The sequence below is a fragment of the Bombus terrestris genome, chromosome 1, assembly GCF_910591885.1.
Source record: "Bombus terrestris chromosome 1, iyBomTerr1.2, whole genome shotgun sequence".
Classification (NCBI taxonomy): Eukaryota; Metazoa; Arthropoda; class Insecta; order Hymenoptera; family Apidae; genus Bombus; species Bombus terrestris.
The window spans coordinates 14758472-14777740 of record NC_063269.1 but is presented as its reverse complement, the minus strand read 5'-3'; the positions used below and the strand labels follow the sequence as shown (position 1 = coordinate 14777740).

At 43.8% G+C, this 19269-nt stretch overlaps 3 protein-coding genes across 26 annotated transcripts in view; 2 read left to right on the top strand and 1 right to left on the bottom strand.

Moving 5' to 3' along the window:
• Positions 1–489: 489 nt before the first annotated feature.
• On the top strand, positions 490–5516 carry LOC100642747 (dynein axonemal intermediate chain 7 homolog). 6 transcript variants are annotated; one of them, XM_020864884.2, is made up of 16 exons: positions 494–686; positions 825–1038; positions 1109–1499; positions 1609–1795; positions 1885–2025; positions 2090–2164; positions 2233–2456; positions 2586–2770; positions 2893–3189; positions 3260–3421; positions 3598–3751; positions 3873–4164; positions 4273–4368; positions 4513–4734; positions 4816–4926; positions 4986–5516. In XM_020864884.2, exons 3-16 carry the CDS (start codon positions 1339–1341, stop codon positions 5124–5126), a joined length of 2448 nt encoding a protein of 815 aa, XP_020720543.2. In that variant the 5' UTR covers positions 494–686; positions 825–1038; positions 1109–1338; the 3' UTR covers positions 5127–5516. The 6 variants fall into 6 exon arrangements, with proteins under 6 accessions (XP_048264886.1, XP_020720543.2, XP_003393502.2 ...); XM_003393454.4 differs by having other exon boundaries at positions 494–703; XM_048408923.1 differs by having other exon boundaries at positions 494–752.
• LOC100647956 (synaptotagmin-7) overlaps positions 5208–19269 on the bottom strand; it is a 23924-nt gene continuing 9862 nt past the window's right edge. For 5 of the 17 annotated variants that reach the window (XM_048409051.1, XM_048409076.1, XM_048409065.1 and 2 more), the window contains exons 3-10: positions 13554–13565; positions 12173–12470; positions 11942–12082; positions 11678–11825; positions 11454–11563; positions 11193–11361; positions 10895–11107; positions 5208–10711 (exon numbers count right to left, since the gene is read on the bottom strand). In XM_048409051.1, the coding sequence (XP_048265008.1) occupies positions 10611–10711; positions 10895–11107; positions 11193–11361; positions 11454–11563; positions 11678–11825; positions 11942–12082; positions 12173–12470; positions 13554–13565 (1192 nt within the window). In that variant the 3' untranslated portion in view covers positions 5208–10610. Of the gene's footprint in view, positions 10712–10894; positions 11108–11192; positions 11362–11453; positions 11564–11677; positions 11826–11941; positions 12083–12172; positions 12471–13406; positions 13457–13553; positions 13566–14077; positions 14630–16532; positions 17178–19269 lie in introns of those variants that run through there. The other 12 variants (XM_048409095.1, XM_048409086.1, XM_048409059.1 and 9 more) reach the window with 9 other exon arrangements.
• LOC100647835 (vanin-like protein 1) overlaps positions 19069–19269 on the top strand; it is an 18626-nt gene continuing 18425 nt past the window's right edge. Inside the window, exon 1 of one of the 3 annotated variants that reach the window (XM_048409032.1) lies at positions 19069–19195. The gene's annotated coding sequence lies outside the window, so the exon portion shown is untranslated. The remainder of the gene's footprint in view (positions 19196–19269) is intronic. The other 2 variants (XM_048409037.1, XM_048409028.1) reach the window with 2 other exon arrangements.

The window sequence follows — 19269 nt, the reverse complement described above, 5'->3', positions numbered from 1 at the left end:
TTTTTCGACATAAATGAGTTAATATTTATTACAAAGAACTTCAAAATCTTGTCCACTATTCGACCTGCAAAAAAATAATTTGCGCAGTATGATGCTCCCTTTCAAACAAAACAACTTCTACTGAAACTTTTTTTTAATAGAACTAATCCTTTATGAGATATTTTGATTTGTCGAAATACAGAAAACACCCTACATACCCGCGACGTTCGAAGATAGGAGTAGTCGCACGATAAATTCTTGAACGTTATTACAGAAATTAATGCGGGGACGATATCTGCATATCTATTTTCTTACGAGCTTCCATACCAGTGTTTGTAAATATCCGATAATGAATACAAAACGGTTGCTGTCTATTTCCCACGACTAATCGCGTAATACGAAAGCAGCATATTCAATGTCTCTTTTCTATACGATTTACGTTTCTTTTGCTATATGTAGAGCAAAGTATAGGATACACCCTACACATGTATATACATGTATACATATGTACATACATATATCGTTGGTAGTTGGTTACGGCAGTCGGCAGTTGTCAGACGTGTTACTGTCGATCGTGACATTCATGACGACGTTTGACAAGAAACGGAGGTTTCTCGCTAATCCATTTGAATACATCGATGTCGTCATTTCCTCGACAAAGCGAAACAACGTCGTTGTTGACTCGTTCGAGCTTCGACTTGGACCAGGTGATCACCTCGGAGAGGTATCGATTCGGCAGAAAAGTACCCATTTCGACCCTATGTCGAGCTTGTGTATGATACACGCAAAGGAGAGGGAGAAATAGAGTAAGATAAGAAGTAAAAGAGAAGTGGTCGATTTTGCAGGGGATCGAAGGGCAAAGCATCGTCGAATAATAACCGACAAACGACGAAAAGCATACAAGATTTCTTCGACGAAGAAAATGACCGCGATTCGGAATCGGGCTCCAAATCGGACGTGTTGTACGTGGAGTATGAAGAGGATGAAGTAGGAAGAGAAAGCATCGCGCAAAGACAACGAGCGAAATCCATCGACGCACCACGTCACGTCTTATGCTTGGTAAAGAAGAAACATAGTATTTCAGTTAGCGATAATCTAATTCGGTGCTGATGAACGTTCGATGTTCTAGGTGGAAAGATGGCGCGAATGGCAGGTTATTTCGCTGTAAAGTAAATCGAGATAAGCGACGATCATTTGATTCGCGTTGATGTCTGCGGTGTAGCGACGTAACGCGGTTCGGCCAACTTTCGAATGCCAAATCAGCCGATCTAGTAAACGCGTTGAGCCGCAAACGCCGTGGCCGTTTCCCGAAAGAAACCGAACAATCTCGATTCTATTCAATCTCGATTAATTTAGAAAATGGCAGCGGCCGTAATTATAGCGCGATCCAAAGACACGTCCCTGAAAAATCAGAAAAAAAGGAAAGAAGACCAAGCTTCGCTGGAAGAAAAAACAGACGAGTCTGCTGTCAGAGCAGGAATCTTCGATGTAGATAAAATTAGTCGGATGGAGGATATCAGGTAACGTGGACGAAAGAACCGAAGTATGTATTATGTACTTTTTACCTCATCATCATCGTCTCTCCCTTCTTCTTCCTCCTCTTCTTTTTTCCTTTGCTATATCACGCAGGGATCTTATGATAAAAGACATGCAAGAGGAGATTCGCTTGGAACAATACGACAAGAAACGAAGAATAGAAATGGAAGCGGAAGAGGCGATGATTAGGCAGAGACAGCTGAAGCAGACACGCGTCATACTTTCTCGACATTGGACAGCGTACGCAAATAACATATTGAATCTGAAACAAGAAGAGAACGTTGGTACTTGGTTGAAAATCACGCATTTCCACCATTTCATAATGTCTCTCTCTCTCTCTCTCTTCCCGTTTCTATCGATGTATTTTAGTGGGCACGGTACATGACTTGCGATGGTCTACCAGATCCTGGTTCGTTGTCCGACATGAATACATTTTTGTTTCTCTGGCCGTTGACAGATAAAGAGGCGAGTATGAATACCATAGAGGATAAGTGTCGAGTGATCACACATGTAAGTAAACAGAATAATTCGGTCAATCGATCAATAACCTTCATGATTAACTTTAATCTTTCAGCTATTGAGCAAAATCGATCGAATTATTCGCTTCTCCACGATCGACTCGAAGGAATACGTGATCGAATGCGAATCGGTGAGTGGATCTCGAGGAAATCTTTCTTCTTTTCCAACGATTGTCACTTTTATTTTCCAACGCCACAGATCGCTACTAAACTTCGAATCGAACTTCAACGATGGATAGATCTCGCGTGCTACCGATTGCTACGTAACATCGAGGCTAACATGATCAGAGAAGACATGAAAACTACCAGATACGTTCGTGCGACGAACAAAGCAGTGTGCTGCGTTTGGGCTCCTATCCCGTTGCCGATAGGACTAAAACGACAAGGAGGGGATATAGAACGATCGTCGTTAACCGCACACGGGTACCCTTCCGATCTTGCTGCGCCAATCTACCGATATTTTATATTACATTATAATTTTTATATTACATTCTTCTAGTACCGTTAGTAATATACTGATCGAGTTTGATCGTTACGCGTTTCAAATTGCAGAAAGTCGATCGAAATAGAATTCAAAGAAATGAAACTGACGATCAAGATGCCGAGCGATTTGGACTGCCATCGTATGGCGATTAGAGGTCTTTGGCTTGCTTACGATCATTACTCGATCGAAGCTAATTCCTATCGCATGCCCCAACTACCAGAAAATTTGTTCGATCTGTGGAATCCATCACTAGGTACGTTATGCTTCTCTACGCAGTTTTCGATACGTTCGCTCGTGATCGGGAATTTGGGGCAACTATCTCAACAAATTCCATCATCCCCTCCCTCTACACCTACATTGTGTTTTATTTTATAGATCTTCTGGAATACTCGACAAGAGAATATGAAGAAAAGGTTCGATTACGCGAGGAACAAGCGGAAGGACGACGTTTACGTCTAGAGGAAAAGAAAGCGATACTGGAAAGAATGGAATATCCTCCGGTTTCACCGCGGCTGGATAAAAGAAGGAAACGAGGTAAAAAGGAGAAAAAAGCACATTCGGCGAAAGATTACCAGTTGGAATTCGAATCCACGTTGGCCTCGGTATTGCCTTCGAAAACGGAGCTATTACCCTATTTGCCGACCCCGAACGAGATACTTGATCAGAAGGAAGGTAAAATCGTCGTCCGATTTTCCAATGGTCGATGTCATACCGTGTCGCACGGGAAATGTTTTGTTCGCAGAGGAAGCAATGTCGGAAAGCAGAAAGTTACTCTTTACTCGATGCGAAAAGACAGAGGTGAATTTGCGAAAATACAGGATTCTCGGTGGAGTATTTCGCGTAGATCTCCTCTATCAACCACCACAACCAAAAGATCTCGGAAAAGAGACTTATTTAACTACTCGTAAGTGGGTTGCCTTCCAGATGGCCATGATTTGCATTACTGATTATGTGTTTATCGTTCACCAAACACCGATCATCGCGATTTCGATAACGCACTATCGATTACGAATCGCGTCATTGAAACGACCACCGAAACTCGAAACCGGACCAGTTACCAATTAAGCACTTTCGTTACAGTTGAATTACCGAAGGAGCCGAAATTCGTACAGTTTCTTAGATCATACGAGACGCCTAAGGCACCACTGGAGTCCGAGAGAACGCCGGAAGTCATCGAAGCTGAAATGAAAGCTCTGGAACTAGCGATGGATGCGCTCGTCTTGCTTACGCTCAAGTCGGTTTACATCAATACGTCAATCTTATTCTTTACGATCTTTACTTTCCTTTTTGTTGATTTCAATTTCCCTCTGCATTTCCTGTTGATTGCTGCTCGCATCGCTGTTACATCTGTACAGGCTGCCCGATTCGGTGTTTTGGTTCGAACCACCGGTGGTCGCCCATTGGTTACCAGAGAAAGAAATGTGGTCAACGAAACACGTACACGATGTTAAATTCAACGAAGAGAAACAAACGATCACGTTTCGTACCGGAAGATTAGGAATCCATGGATTAGCTGGCTACAAATACGCGAATCTTCCGTTTCAAAGTTGGGAATTGAAACCGGAAATGGGAAAAAGCGGACGAGAACATGCCGGGGTGGTTCTCAACATTACAGCTGCCACGATTCAAGCCGAGTTCGTTGTCAGGGCGAGTACTATAGCATTTTCTTAACCTGGGATCTTGTATTCATACGAAATTCAAAGAACACGATTTTTTATTTCTTGACGAACAATTAGGTTTCCTTTCCTTTCGTAGGAAGATCGAGTTTGTTTGAACTCACTTACCGGTGCCGCGTCTACACCGATTAAGGAAATTATCGGTGAATATTTCGAATTGGAATGTTTGATCGAGGTAACTACGTGTAATTCGTCTTTTAACTTTTTACCCTTTTGTTCCTCTGCTTTTGTCCGGTCGTGTAAATTGTACATATTTCGCGATGCTCGAGTCGTTCACAAAGAGTACTAGCGGCAAAGCGTACACTAGCGCAACTTGCAGCGATTGCAACAAGTTGGGTGCGACCTCTTTCCGGAACGGGATGCTGCCAGCTATTTAAAAGGACTCTCGATCAAACACCCGATCGCTGAGAAACACTTGAGAGAGTGTATGGCTCTACTGTCTACCTCCTATATTTTTTCTTGGTCACGATGGAACGCGTCTCGCAGCTTTCGAGAAATAGTTTTGCAATTTAAAGAGGTACACGGTTGCGTCGCAAAACAGGTAACACGCCAACAAATAGCCTTCGGTTAATTATTTTCAAAATATATACTTGACCTTATTTTACTGAACTTGACCATTCAGCGTACGAACCTGACGCTCTTGGTAACATCTTCGCGGACGATGCGCATACGGTGTACAGAGGTCAGTTCCGAATTCTCCGACTTACCACTCGATGACAACGAAGACATCAAGGTAAAGAGAAACGATCCGTTCCTTCTCCTTCTTCTTCTTTCTTGTATTTTGTTTTTTAGTTTTACGCCGACCTTTATCAGTTGGCGTTAGACACCGCCGGGATCAAGACTCGACTATTGACGGAACAGATGTCGTATAAATTAGCGTCGACGGTTACTCAACTTCTCGAACGTACCAATGTTATCAGCTTGTCCTCTTAACTCGATCGAGCTGCAAATAAGGACTCTTGGCCGTCGGTGCATCGAAAATGGAAGAAGGGCAATAAGATTGGATGACGAGAGTTCGTTTCCCAAACGAAATTCTCTTTATTCGGATATACAACGTTATGTCGAGCATCAAGCGATATTCAGGAAATAATAAACGCCTCCGTTCGATCAGTTTGTCAACGATATATCAGTTTGTAAAACGATATTTCGACTCGAAGGAAACACACAGCGATATCGAGCTTATAGTTAAGCGATAAAGAGTTAATCGATGCGCTTCGTCGTTGGGTCGAGGGTCGAATGAAAGAGAATGAGGTAGCAGAATGATGTAGGGTAGAGATTGTGCGACCGAGTCGGTTGCTGGAATGCTCGGGACGAAGGGCAAGATGTGGAGCAAAATGTGTGTGCGTGTGCGTGTGTGAGTGGGTGGGTGGGTGGTTGAGTGTGCGTGCGCGCACGGATCAGATCAATAAGGTGTATAACAGGTGATACACAACGACGAGGAAATGATATGACAAGGAAGCGTTAAATCTGTACGACTGACAGAGTCGTTTACTGCGGATCTGGCTACGTGGGCCTAATCAGTCGAGGTTTCCGACAACGAACGGTTTGTGTGTTTGTGTGTTTGTGTGTATGTATATGTGCTTGCTTGCTCGTTTATTTGTTTGTTCGTTTGTTTGTTTATCGATGTCGTCAATCGAAAACGCAATTACTTTTCGAACGGGGCTCGTTCGTTCCGTTTCCCTTCGTCCGTCTTTTTCTAGTCTTTGTCGAAAAATACAACTTATTTCTTCGAATCGATGTTTCCTTCCATCCCACCCACCTATACAGATACACCTTCCCAACTTCCAGTTTAATTCTTCTCTTGATTTTTAGAACAAATATTACGTGCATACGCAATAGGAAGCTAAAAAATATATGTATAGTGTTGCGCGCTGCGAGGGCCGGACACGCGTGGCGAGCAGTCTTCACTTCGGTACATAACCGAACACGATCGATCGCAGAAATTTCTTTCGCCCCTTCGTTCATTCGCCCGCTTATGTATTCATGTGTTCGTCCGTTCATTCATTCCTTTGTCCGTTCGTTCGTCCCTTCGTTCGTCTGTTCATTCATTCGTTCGTCCATTCATTCGTCCGTTCATTCATCCATTCGTTAGTTTGTTCGTTCGTTCGTTCGTTCGTTCTTTCCTTCGTTCGTTCGTCCGTTCGTTTGTTCGTTCGGTCGTCCTCTTTCGCATCCATCCTATCTTCTTTTTTCTCTTTTGCTTCCGTTGAATTCGTTTGCGCTTACTTCTTCTTCCACCGATCGACGGAACCCTGTTCGTCCTATGTATCGTTTGCACGCGTACGATATGTATACTCATAGTCGCGCGCAATATGTCAAACGATAACGCTGTCACGATAATCTCTTTTTTCCACTTTCCTTTTCCGTTTCGATTCGGACGATCGCGAATCCAGCGTCTGCGTCGTTCCCTACTTACTTATTAGCTATCTTTCTATATTCTCAAACACATCAGCATCCGGCTCGCCAGCTATTCCAGCATAACTTTTTCCATTACCTCTTTTCTTCTTTTATCTTCGTTCGAAACTTTTTGTTTACAAGCGCGACGATGCTTCTCCTTTAAGTAGGTGTACTTACATTATGACCACCCGACTACGTTGTTTCTTCGTCAAGTTATGTCTGAACTACGCGATGAGCGTTTATCAATCTCAAGATTAAAGACTGTAGTAGTCGATGATGAAATGGTCGATGCGTAAAGTTCAACTTTCGATAAATTTGCGAATCGGAAAACAACTAGAGGAGGCGACCTGCCTTTCCTTTTCACGATGTTACCGATCGAACGAAAGACCAAGAAGAAAACGAGACAGTAATATCGTTTGACGCGGTGCGTCGTACGCCGTGTCAAATGAGTCCCGCGTGTCGGCTCGCTCTCGATCCGACGCAGAGGCCAACAACTTGCACTTCTCGACTCGCCACTTCGCGCGAGTTATAGCAGGGTGAATCGTGTCGAGAACAGAGAGGTAATACGGATAGGCGATAAAATACCGACTATGATCGAACCTGAATAAGTATCGACTGGATTACGCTGATCGATATCGAGTAGCGAGCCATTCTCGCGCGGGATCGCTCTAAAATCCTATTAACGCTCGTTCTATCGTTATCGCAAACTGGAACTTGACTCGCAAGCTGCTTACGATTGAGGTAATCCATGGTATAAGGCCCAATTCGCATCCAGTTCGAATTAACGCGTACTTAGTTTGTATACACTACGCAATGTATGTCGACGATTCGTTTGACTCTCTAAAATAGGTTTTAGAATTAGCGCGCGTTCCATCTGCGTGAGAAAACGCAGATTAAATACCAAACATGAACGATCGATCGCTCGAACAACGAATCTCTGGCGCCACACGTGAATAATAATCTTCATCCACGTGAGAAGCGTATACGGTAGAGATAATCCGTCCGTTGCTTCGGCTAACTCGGTTTCCATTGACACCGGTCGCCGATCGTTGTTGCTGTCGCGCGAGTTTCGCGAAAGCTCCATCGGCCAGGATCGCTCGAAATTCCGAACGATCGCGGCGCGTTGGAGCAAACGAGAAAATCGAAAAAGAAAATAGGGAGAAGAAACGCTCGAGGGCTGAGAGACACCTTCGATCCGTCGTTCGCGTTTACTTTTGGCACTTTTTCTCCGATTATGGGGCTAATTTTCTATCTGAGCGCGCGTAATCGCGCCAACAGGCGTTCCATCACGATCGACCAAACGCGATCGAGCGACATACGAACGTATAATATTTATAAACGCGCTGCGAACGCGTTCGCTTAACGACTAAACGCTATGGATCTGGTGCATGTGACACTCCTCTGGTGCAAACGTTAGCTCGGACTCCGACTCGAAAGAGTCGAACAGGAGTCGAACGAGTCGTTCTAGCGCATTTCTCTCTTTTCTTATTTTTTCCTTTTCTTTCTTTCTTTTTTTTTTCTTTTTTCTTTTTTCTAACAGGTTTATGCGAAATCGTAATGTTTCGTGTTGCATTTTGCATTTTGCATTTCAACGGTTGCGTAACGGTATAATACACAGGCTACGATATACAAACGTTAGTCTAACTGGTTTTTGTGCTACTCGATAATTAGGTGTACACACATGTGCGATGCGTATGCGTGCAAATGTTTGACCTACTTCATATGCAGGTGTGTGCGTTCGTGTATATGTATGCGGTCCTGCGTGCATGTGTGCGTGCGCGCGTGTATACGTGCATGCATGCGTAAGTACGTACATACTTACGTACGTTCGTGCGTGCGTGCGTGCGTGCGATCGAACAAGATCGATGTAAGATTAGACGAGATTGACACGTACGCGAGGGAGGAATCGGATGTATCCCGCGTCGCGTGCAAAGTCGTCGCTCGATCTCGCTGGCGTGGTACGTAGCTCGTTTAAGAAGCAGCTCGGTTTTTATTCACACTCGACTATCTAGCTATTCGTTAGATTGTAAAACCACTGAATGTAAAAATATTCGTCGACCACGCTGCTCGGAGCATGCGTTTGCCGCGACATCGAGTACGACGTTTTCGAGCCGCAAATCGCATCTACGCTTGTAACGTAAAAGCACTACGCTAAACACGCTACGCGACGCCCCTCGCTTTGCCAACAACTACATATTCACTACCACTGTCGGTGTTTTACTTTCGTTTCACGACGCACTGCACATTCGACTCTACACATATACCGAGATGAACGCAGTTGCGCACACAGATACGCCACGTATATGCAAACGCACATGTACACGCACACTTTTCGAATGCGAATATACGTATGTATGTATGTATAATGTATGCAAAACCTGCAAATCGTCGTCCCAATTTTATCTCGGGGATATCTCTACGTGTTATCGTCAACAACAGCAAACTATCGAATGTAACGCTTAAGATTAATTCAAGGTGTAACACCGATCACAATTTTTATCGCTTTCAAAAGATTTCCGACTAGGTCGATACAAAAATTCCGTCAAAAATATCGCTGCTTTATGGTTTCTACTTATAAGAATTCAATATTATATTCCGGTGTTCCCCCGTTTCGATCATTCGTGCACGTACGCGATGAGCAATTGCACGCTACCAAATAACCAATATAACAAAGGGATATAACAAAGGGAAAAGAAACAGAAATGAAAAGGGAGAAGAAAAAATTGGAAGAAAAAGAGTTGAAACAGTTGAACTTGAGCAGTTGAACAACAGTTGTAAACAGTTAAAACTTAGGATATCGTGGGAACGCGACTAAAGGGGAAAGAAGATAGCCGAGTTTGGTTCTACCTTCGGTCAACAATGGATTTTAACGGCCGACTCAAAAATGAGAAATGATGAAATCGGGGCAAAGGGATGAAACAGAAAGCGCGTAATAAAGGGAAACTTTTTGAAGATTGGTAGACGAGCAGACATTTCTTTTCTTTGTCGTAACGCTTTGATATCTGATGGTAGAATCGAAAGACACCGGGGATGAATATACGGGAAACAGGGACGAGGTTGACGCTGAATCGCATCAACGTATTTCGAAGCAACGGTATTACGTACTCGGTACGTACTTACTCGTGCAAAACACTCATAAAAATAATGTTCGATGTTAAATGTCAATAGAGTCGCAAAAGTAATATCGATCGGTCGCTGTTTCGGGCGTCTCGTCGTTCGCTCGAAACGTATATCGGTATGTTCAAACATCGCGGCACACGATCTCGCGTGAGAACGAGCTCGTTATCGTTCGCGCGAGGGAGCTGAATACGGATATATATTCGTCGTGAATCGTTGTCGTGCATGAAGAAAAAGGAGGACAAAGAACTAACCGACAGGAAATATCGACGTTGCGCCGGAGAAAATGGTTCGATCGTAACGCAACGTACAGAAACAGTTTCTGCTCATAAGTATCCTGGGGGAAAGGGAAATCTTTCGCTCGATATGGACGCTCGACCTTTCCTCTGTTCTTTCCCATTTCCAGCCAACCGATAGAGCAATCGAGGGAAAATAAAGAAGCTAGAACACCAGTTGATTTCCTCCGTATTTTTCTATACAGAAGAACGTCGTCGCATGAAACCAAACGAAACGCCACGTAGTGAACTATATTTGTATGGGTAAGCCGACGGAATGTCTGTCACTTTCGATTCGACACGATACTCGACTGCGAAAAGTGCGTGAATCGAAATCAACAGGCACTTCGAAATCGTGCCAAAGATCTCGGTAGATTTTGATCGATTTTATGCGAAGTAGGAAATAAAAAACGGGAAGGGGATATATAAGAGAAGAAAGAAACAAAGAGACGGCGGAAAATGAAAAAAAGAGAAAAGTAAGTAGAAGAAAAAGACGACGCGAAATAGTGTCAAAGTTAAAGGGGCTCGAGAATTCAGAAGATACTCTCGATGTTACAGGTCTAGGTTTGATCGACGATCTCCAATGTGCTCGTAACGTATACAAGTAGCACCAGATACGTTCAAACCTTTACTCTGGCTTTAGTCGATGCCATTGTACGATCGTCTGCCGCGGCTTCGTAATCATATCTTGCCAGTGTTTCGTTTCGCTCGCTCCACTGCCGTTTTTTCCTGAAATTTTACCAACGAACAACAACGTTATCCGATAGTTCTACGTGCGCATAGATGCATAAAGAGACCGACGACGCTGGTAATGATACGATTGTGACAGTAACAGTAACAGTAACAGTGACAGTGACAGTGACAGTGACACAGTGGCGGTTGCATTGAGCAAATTATCGAAAAATACTGTACCTGCAAGTTGAATTCGTCCGATCAACTCATTTCGACCGATGTTATCGAAGTCCATCACCATTACGTCCAAGGAACATTCTCGAATCTTTTCCCATGGTACGTTAAACGAAAATGCTTCGTTGAATACTGGATTCAGAGTACATTTAAATATAGGTGTCTTCCGTTTTTCGATCCTCTTGTCGCCGAATTGCAACCATACTTTTACATATGGATCTAAACGCAAAAGCAGAGTGGAGAAAAGGGAAAAGAAAAAATTAAGTGTAGCCTGACCGCAATCTCAAAATATCGAATCGCTCACCTGATTTTCCGTTAATATCTTTTGCTTTCAAGTTTCTCGCTTTTAAAAGCGTCAAAGTGAGTACGGAATTGCTCGGATGATAACACAAGGAACACAATAATTCGCCACACTTATCCTTCGCCGGTGGTTTCAGGGCTTTCCAAAATGACGGTTTGTCCGAAAAGTCAACCTACCGAGAATCGTTCATCGTTATATCGCGACTCGATACCACTCGAACCATCGAACCATCGCTGAAGAGCACGGATTGATCATGAAAATTACCTGACATAGCGGAAGAAACATTTCTCCGATAGAATCGTCCCTGGAAAATCGATCGTAATCGAACACGTGTAAATGCAACACTCTGCTTTGTAACTTTTGAATCGGGAAACCTACGCAAAGAACGTAATATAAGGCGACGTAATCCTTTTTGAAACGTGTAATCGTAGCGTGAATCTGTGTATGCGATGCAGTTTGCCTGGAACGCATCTCGGATCGATGCTTACCTTCGAAATAAAATGTTTCGTTCCATCGAGGATTTAGAGTGCGTCTCTTTATCTTCGTCTCTAGTCGGTGTTTCTTGTCCGGCAGAAGGGTTACGCGGACGTAAGGATCGGACGTCCCGGATAAGTCCTTTGCCGGCAAATCTTTACCCTAAAAGTCAAAGTACCGAGTAACATTTGTCATTTATAGGTTTGGCCGCGATGGGTAGGTAGATGGAGGTAGACCGAATATCGACGATTCGCGTATCGTAGGCAGGCAGCACTAACCTGTATAATACGTAAGATAAGCGTAGTGTTTTGAAAATCATATTCCAAGCTGAAATGTATTTGACCAACATTCTCGCTGGGTTCTGAATTATCGATGTACATGTCCACCAAAGACATCGATCTGCTCTGCAGAAACGCTTTCTGAAATGAAAACGTATTCAAAGCTACGCATACGGATTGGACTCGCGAAATCGGCGGGAGAAAGAGATTCGACGAAGAAATCCGACCTACCGACGGATGATCTCCTTTGACATTCTGCAGCTGTTTGTTTTGCACTCCAGCGGTGGGAGTGCGAGGTTCGGCCGTTCCAGCGGCCGACCCGCTACTAGCACCGCCGAGGGAAATCGCGTTCGCCCCGCTCGTTCCTGCGTTCGCATTTCCAATACCAGACGCGGCTCCCACGCCAGACCCCGATCCGCTAGCTCCCGCGGTTGCCCCGCTCGTCGTCAAACCGCTTGAACCGCTAGTTCCCGCCGCTCCGCTTCCACTTGTCGATGTTGTTGGTTTGTTCGCCGGGCTATCGGTTGTCCTACGGCAATCGACCCTCTTTTCAAATCTCTATCGCACCACTTCATCCGATCGCGTACCCCGCCTGGCTCATTTTTATTGTTCTCGTCCTCGTTGCGTCATCGTAATTGTCTTATCATTACCGTGGTTCACGTTTCGATCTCGTTCATCTTTCATCATCCGCCAAAAATCTCGCGTCATCCCGATTTCCTTTCACGTGCATTTATTAACAACGATCAAAACTAAAGCGCATACAGTTTCAACTATATATTTTGGCGTAGCTAAAGCAATCGCGATTAGATTGTGCGTTGTCAAAAGCGACCATCATGACACTACAAACTACGGTGAACGAAGACTCATAGTCAGGGGTTCTATGTTCTATCTACCTATCTAACGTATTATCCTACACATACGTATGTATATGTATACGTAGCTATGGTGCAACGGCTGTCTATGCTCGTCCTTCGATGTATCGAGCTATTCGGGCTACCATCTAGAATCTAGACCTAGTCTCTTAAACTCTAGACATTCAAGTTTGATCGACAGTCGTAAAAACGCATAAAAGCACGTGCGATTCGATTAATTGGGATGCGCAATGCCAAATTTGCCCTGATTTTCTTGTTTTATGAATCTCTCTCCCTCTCTCTCTCCCTCTCTCTCTCTCTCTCTCTCTCTCTCTTTCCCCCTCTTTTCTTTTCCTCTGCACAACGCCGAATCGGTAGTTTCACTTGAAATTCATTCAAAAGGAAAGTCAGGGAGAGTCGAGTGTTGAGAAAGGATACTACGAATAGAAAAGTAACAGAGTTTGTTGTAATTGAATTTGGTGCAAAAATTGTTGGGAGATCGCGCATATTAAGATCAAGGAAAAAGGAGAAATAAGCTAATGCTTAGAACGAAACTTGAAACGGGAGAAATGGAAATGTAGAATCGAAGAATTGAATTCAATTCAACTACTTACGCAGATAAAGCAGCACCCATCCGCGAATGAGACATTTCGTTCCATTAGGAAGGAGAATTGAAAGAGAAGATAGAAGAGTCAAGTGAAGCAGTACGAGAGAAGATAGATTAAAAGTTTTTACTATTTACCAACTCGTGGTATACTTACTCCAATTGCGCTCTGGATCCCAATAGTAACCCCAAAAGGACGCATGAAACAAAAGAAGTGAAAACAGGAATTGGTGAGTCTTGTGTCTTGAATCTTGAATCTCGATCTCAAATTCGAAGAGAGAACGACGAAACAAACGATCACAAGGAATTCGTTTTGGTTCGATGGACTCTCGGAACTTTCGCGTCACAATATTTTCTTCGCTGTCGTGTTCCAAACGTTCCACGTTTCGTTTGAAACCGCGGCGCAATCAGTGCCACTCGCAATAGTAACGAATCCGAAGAAGAAGAAACTTGAGAAGAGAGTCCAGCCAATCGAAAAATATAAGGTGCGAGATACAGAAAGAGAGAGAAAAAGAAAGAGAGAGAGAAAGAGAGAGAGAGAGAGGTATAATGTCCCACGTTGTGAGTCATTGTTCAGACAAGCTTATTCGATGACGCTTTACGCTAATCGCCTCAGGGGGTCACGCTATCATGCTAATTTTATTCCTAATTTACGTTGCCGATTTAATACACATTCCTTACCTGGTGGTGTAATACTCGAAGAAGGCAACCAGTATTTCCAAAGACCTCGTGACTGCAGCCCACATGATTTTATCGTTCCGAGAGAGTCTTTAACCACGATTATTGCGAGAACCAGAGTTCACATTCCTGTTATCGAGTTTATGATCTATTCCATTGAAAGAAGACGAAAAACGAAGAACGTACTTTCCTATTTATACGCGTGTGCAACCTCTAGCCGCCTCTAAACTTTGCAATCTTTTTCTTCTTTCTCTTTGCTCGATAATACACTTCCTCAAGCGAATTATTCTCTTCGAATCACAAAACCTGGCGCGAACCGATCCGATCCGCTCTTCGATACTTTGGACAAATTTTGTCTAAATACACAATAATCAGCACACGAAAACATTTAGTTTAAGAATTGTAACATTTCGATACGTTTAGGTATCGAATTCGATGCATGTAAGAATATTTGTAGTTCTTAATAGTGAATATTTCGCATTCATAAAACAATTCGTATCGCTACACGACGTCATTTCAGAAATTGCTTAGCGGTGATGCGTGAATCTGGGTTTTCTGGAGCAACAATGTTTCAAAGAGAATGGCGGCTGTCGTGTACCTATATCGCGAATATTCAACGTTTTCGCAAATGTATCAGAGGGGAAATAACGAATAATACGAGGCAGAAAGCCCTAGTTCCGTATTTCCGAAAAGCGATCAAAGATAATAATAGCGAGCGATCGTATACGCGAAAAAAATCTGAGAAATTGGTTCGGTTATATTCCAATATTCCATCGCGTCGGTCGGTCAGTCTGTTGGTCGGTAGAACGGACGCGACGGTCGAAAGAAGGGGATACGATCGATCTTAGCTACATTCGCCGGTACCGCTGCCACGCTGTTCACGCCATCGCCGACGTCACTGCCGCCACCACAGTCACCGCCACCGCCACCGCCACCGCCACCACTGTTATCTTCTCTACCGCTACTTTTATTACGTATCGTGTCTACTGCCAATCAACGCTATCACCCCATAATCGTGGTTACCACGACATTGCAGCAGCACCACGACACCGCCGTGCCGCCACGATTATGCGACGATTATGCGACGCGTCCACGAAATTAGTCACGCGTTATCGATTCGCGCACTGTTCCAGGGGCCAAGTCCTCCGACGTTATCGATATTCGAGAACCGGACGACAAATTCCGAACCCAATCAAGGATATATTATATCGTGCACGTGGCAACGATGTCTGCGAAGGTCGATAGATACGGCGCGCGCATCTCGCTGGGCACGCATACGCTTACATCCAGACGCGATTAAACCATTTTTATACACCAATCACGAAATCCTATTGATAAGGCTGGCTTTCAATTGTATGTATTACAATTTACACGTATCCATCGATCTGCAAGCCTTATCGATCTCATCCCCTTCACCTTCCGTCTCCTCTCCATCTCATCTCTCGCCCTCGTTCTCTGTCAAACTCAAGACTCCAGATAATGTTCGGAACGTCCGTGCGCCGAACGATGAGAATCGTTACAACAACGATAATTTCGTTCTAGTACAGCGAACAAATCAGTCATATAGGGTAGATTTTTCCTTTTCTCTGAGAGATTTGTTCTGGTCGTAGATGTCGGTAGCAAAAAGTCCTCCGAGCTTTCAACACGAAGGAAAATTACGAACGACACGATCGATCGAAACGCACGCGCACGACAGAGGTAAGAGTTCCTGGCCGTGATGCGGTTCGGTCAATGCCGAAGAATATCCAAGCAACAGGTTCCTAGTCGTTGTACTACACGCGGACTATGAATTTTACAAACAAATGGACAAACTGCGATCCTCTCGAAATTTTACGAAGAATTTACGTCCCTCTTCCGATATAACTTTCGACGAATTATATAGGTACCTACTACGTTCAAATTTAGATGCACGTAGTGTCCCTTCAACGACTATATACATTTATCGAATTACTTTGCATTGCTTGCACAAACAACGGGCAAAATTATAATATCAACCATACGATGTTACTAAAACATCATCTTATTTCAGAATTTTCAAATATTTACATATGTGTATTTTGTACAGTCAGCGGGATTCGACGTAGTTTCCGAAAAAATTTCGTCATCAACTTGAAACGATTTTAGTTTACAAATCTAATTCGAGGAATCGATTATCGTTAAAAGATCAAATTACGAACGATTTATAATCGATCGATGATTACTACTTTCATTTTCGCCGCCATCGTGCTACTTGGTCGAAAATAAAAGGTTTCATCTGGTGTGCAATCTTGTAACTCGTTAGCCACCTGTTACGTAGTTGACGCATTTGAAGAACACAGATCGAAACAATGCAAGATAGAATATTAACGATCGCCACGCGAGCACGCGACACGTTATATACGCTTATCGCTTTTCCAATTTTATCGCGGCTCCTTTGCACCCACGTTACCCCCACTGACCTCGAGAAAAAATCGCACACCTTTTATATAGACCTTCTTTTCTGGACTTTCTCGTCTATAACAAGCGTTTGCTAGAATCTTTTACATTCCCTGGTAAAGTCAGACGAATGGACGATAATAATAAAAACATGTTGTCGTAGAACAATGCGCGAGGTGATATATGGCAAATCCGAATCGAATGCCTTCGTAGCCGGGACGAATAAACAAAAGCTGGTAGGATCAATTGAAAAAATTTTAAGTCGTAGGCTGAAAGCCGTAAGCCATAAGTAGTGAGTCGTGAGCCGTAAATCGTAAATCGTAAATCGTAAAGAAGGACACCTCGCGAGAATATCGCTTTAAGTCGATCGAAAAAGAAAGCGGTAACGTACCGCGATCGCTTTCGCGCGAAAAAACGCGCTTGTCTCGCCACTTCTACCCGCAACCGCGTCGCATCACAAACTAAACTTTCCTCCTGGGTGGAAAAGCCCTGGTTGCATTCGCATCGATGCTTTCAAGCCTTCGATACATTGGCGCCACCTCGCTGCTCACCCAAGGACCGTTCCGGACGCCATAGAAAACTTCTCCTACGCACCAGGGATCAAACGCGCGCACCCCTTTTTGCCCTTCTATCATCCGTTTGCTCTCCCCTTCCTGCTCTTTTAACCCAGACCTACCCTCTCCACACTGGTTATGCCGCTCTACCGTCGTGTCGTATCCTTACCCTCTACGCCTGTACCTGTTACCATCTCCACCGTACCGCTATCGCTCCCACCATATCACCCCATCCCCTCCACAGCCGACACCCCGCTATTGCTGCCACCACTACCTCTATCTCTATCGCCGCCACCATTACCACCATCACCATCACTACCACCACTACCACCACACCTCCACTTCCGTCCACCTCCACCCACCATCCCCACTCCCCTACCACTACCACCACACCACCATCACAACCATCGCCGCTGTCACTCTACCCTTATACAAGCGTACCGTTCTCTCTTCATCTTCGATCCGTTATCACTTCTCTCAAAATCTTTGCTTTGTCGCGAATTTCCTTGAAATTTGATTCGATCCTATAGTTAGCATCTGAAAATTACGTTAAATATCTATATCGAATTTCTCGGATTGTCTATCCAACGTATCTCATGAATCTTAAAACCGTTGCGTCGCGTCGAATCCCCTGATTCGCAGTTGCATGCAACTTGTTTTTCCATTTATCCAAAGTCGATTAAATCGGCAAAAATCGGTCGAGAAAGAAAGAAATTATAGCTGGAGATTTTTTCCGATTTTTCATATACGACCGGAAAAACCCACGAATCGTCGAAACGACGAGTTCGATCGGGAGTTGCTCCTGTTTCTCCTTTGTCTAGAAAAAGCCTGAGGCATCGTTAAATAAAGTGGGCCAGTTCTGGTGTCCTTTCAATTATTTGTATATATCTTGGTGGTCGGGGAAAACTCGGGTGAGAAATAAAGGAAACGAAAATGGGTTGCAGACACGTGCGCAGGCGCGTTCTCGTGTCATTTAACTGACCGAACTCTACTACCGGATGATAGACGCGGCTGTTCCGTTTACAAGATTCATCGCCTCGAGTGATTCGAATACGTATTACATGTGGATACAGTGGTCTCTCGGCAAAGCCTACGAAAACGCGTGGACAGACGACTCTGTATATCGACACATATAAGTAATTTACGATAAATCTCAAAATTGTTCAATAGCAGCTGTAAATCGAAAGAACAATATTCAAATGTCTCTTTAGTTTTACTCGAGAGCTCCTCTTCTCCGGCATTTCACATTGATGATGTTTTTTCTTTCGTTTGATAGGAACTTGTTATCCCGAATACTGCTTACAATATATGTATACGATTCACTGTGAAAAATATTATTACACATCGACTATCGTTATCGATCATTTCTACATAAATTTCTCCTCTTTCTCTCTCTTTCGTCCCTTCCCTCCCTTTTTCCCATTTCCTCTTTCTATTGTTTTTCCTCTCGCTACCTCTCTGTCCAATATTTCGCCCTTTTTCTATCAATTTTTCTTCGTTGACCAACGTTTCTTCTTCTTGATTCTCTTACCGTGGATCTTGTGCCTATCAGCGCCTTACTTTTCAATGTAATCGTAATTTCAAGTACGCGACACGCGCATACAGAAACATCTCGTAAATGAGACAAACGAAGACTGACGAAGAACGATAAAAGTACAATGAACGAGAATGAAAGACGCGTATGGGCCATGGATCTCGAGACCCAGGAAATTATTAAGTTGACGAGGATAAGCAAAGTAGGAAATTCGTTCCTTTATAAGTATATGTACATGGTTATAGATATTTATTAGGGGTACGTTTCGTTGAAACGATTCGCATGCTTCGAGAAATTGTTGATGAAAAGAGAAATGGATACACGGTTTGAAAACCGCGCGAACTTTGCGCGACTGCGAAAGCAGAGGGGGTAAAGAAGGAACAGGACGAAAAGAGTAGAAGATAGTGAGTGCAAGCGGCCATAATCGGCCATAATCGGCCATAATCGGCCATAATCGGCCATAACCGCGCGCGCCCATTGCGAAAACGGCAACGACTCGACCGCGTAGCGTGGATAATCAGTATCGGACAAAGAGGAATCGGACGGATAATCTCGGATGGAAGCAGCGACAAGCAAGTGCGCGCGCGATAAACTACCAAAACGGACTTGAATGCGTAGGTTTGTGTGATACTAATTGCCTAGATGGCGATGAAACGCGACAGAAGCATAAAAAAGCCAAGCAATTAATTAGT

Coding starts and splice junctions, on each gene's coding strand:
- LOC100642747 (XM_020864884.2), top strand. CDS start 1,339: ATGGCAGCGGCCGTAATTATAGCGCGATCCAAAGACACGTCCCTGAAA. Junction 3,422..3,597: donor AGAGACTTATTTAACTACTC/GTAAGTGGGTTG, acceptor CTTTCGTTACAG/TTGAATTACCGAAGGAGCCG. Junction 4,165..4,272: donor AAGCCGAGTTCGTTGTCAGG/GCGAGTACTATA, acceptor TTCCTTTCGTAG/GAAGATCGAGTTTGTTTGAA.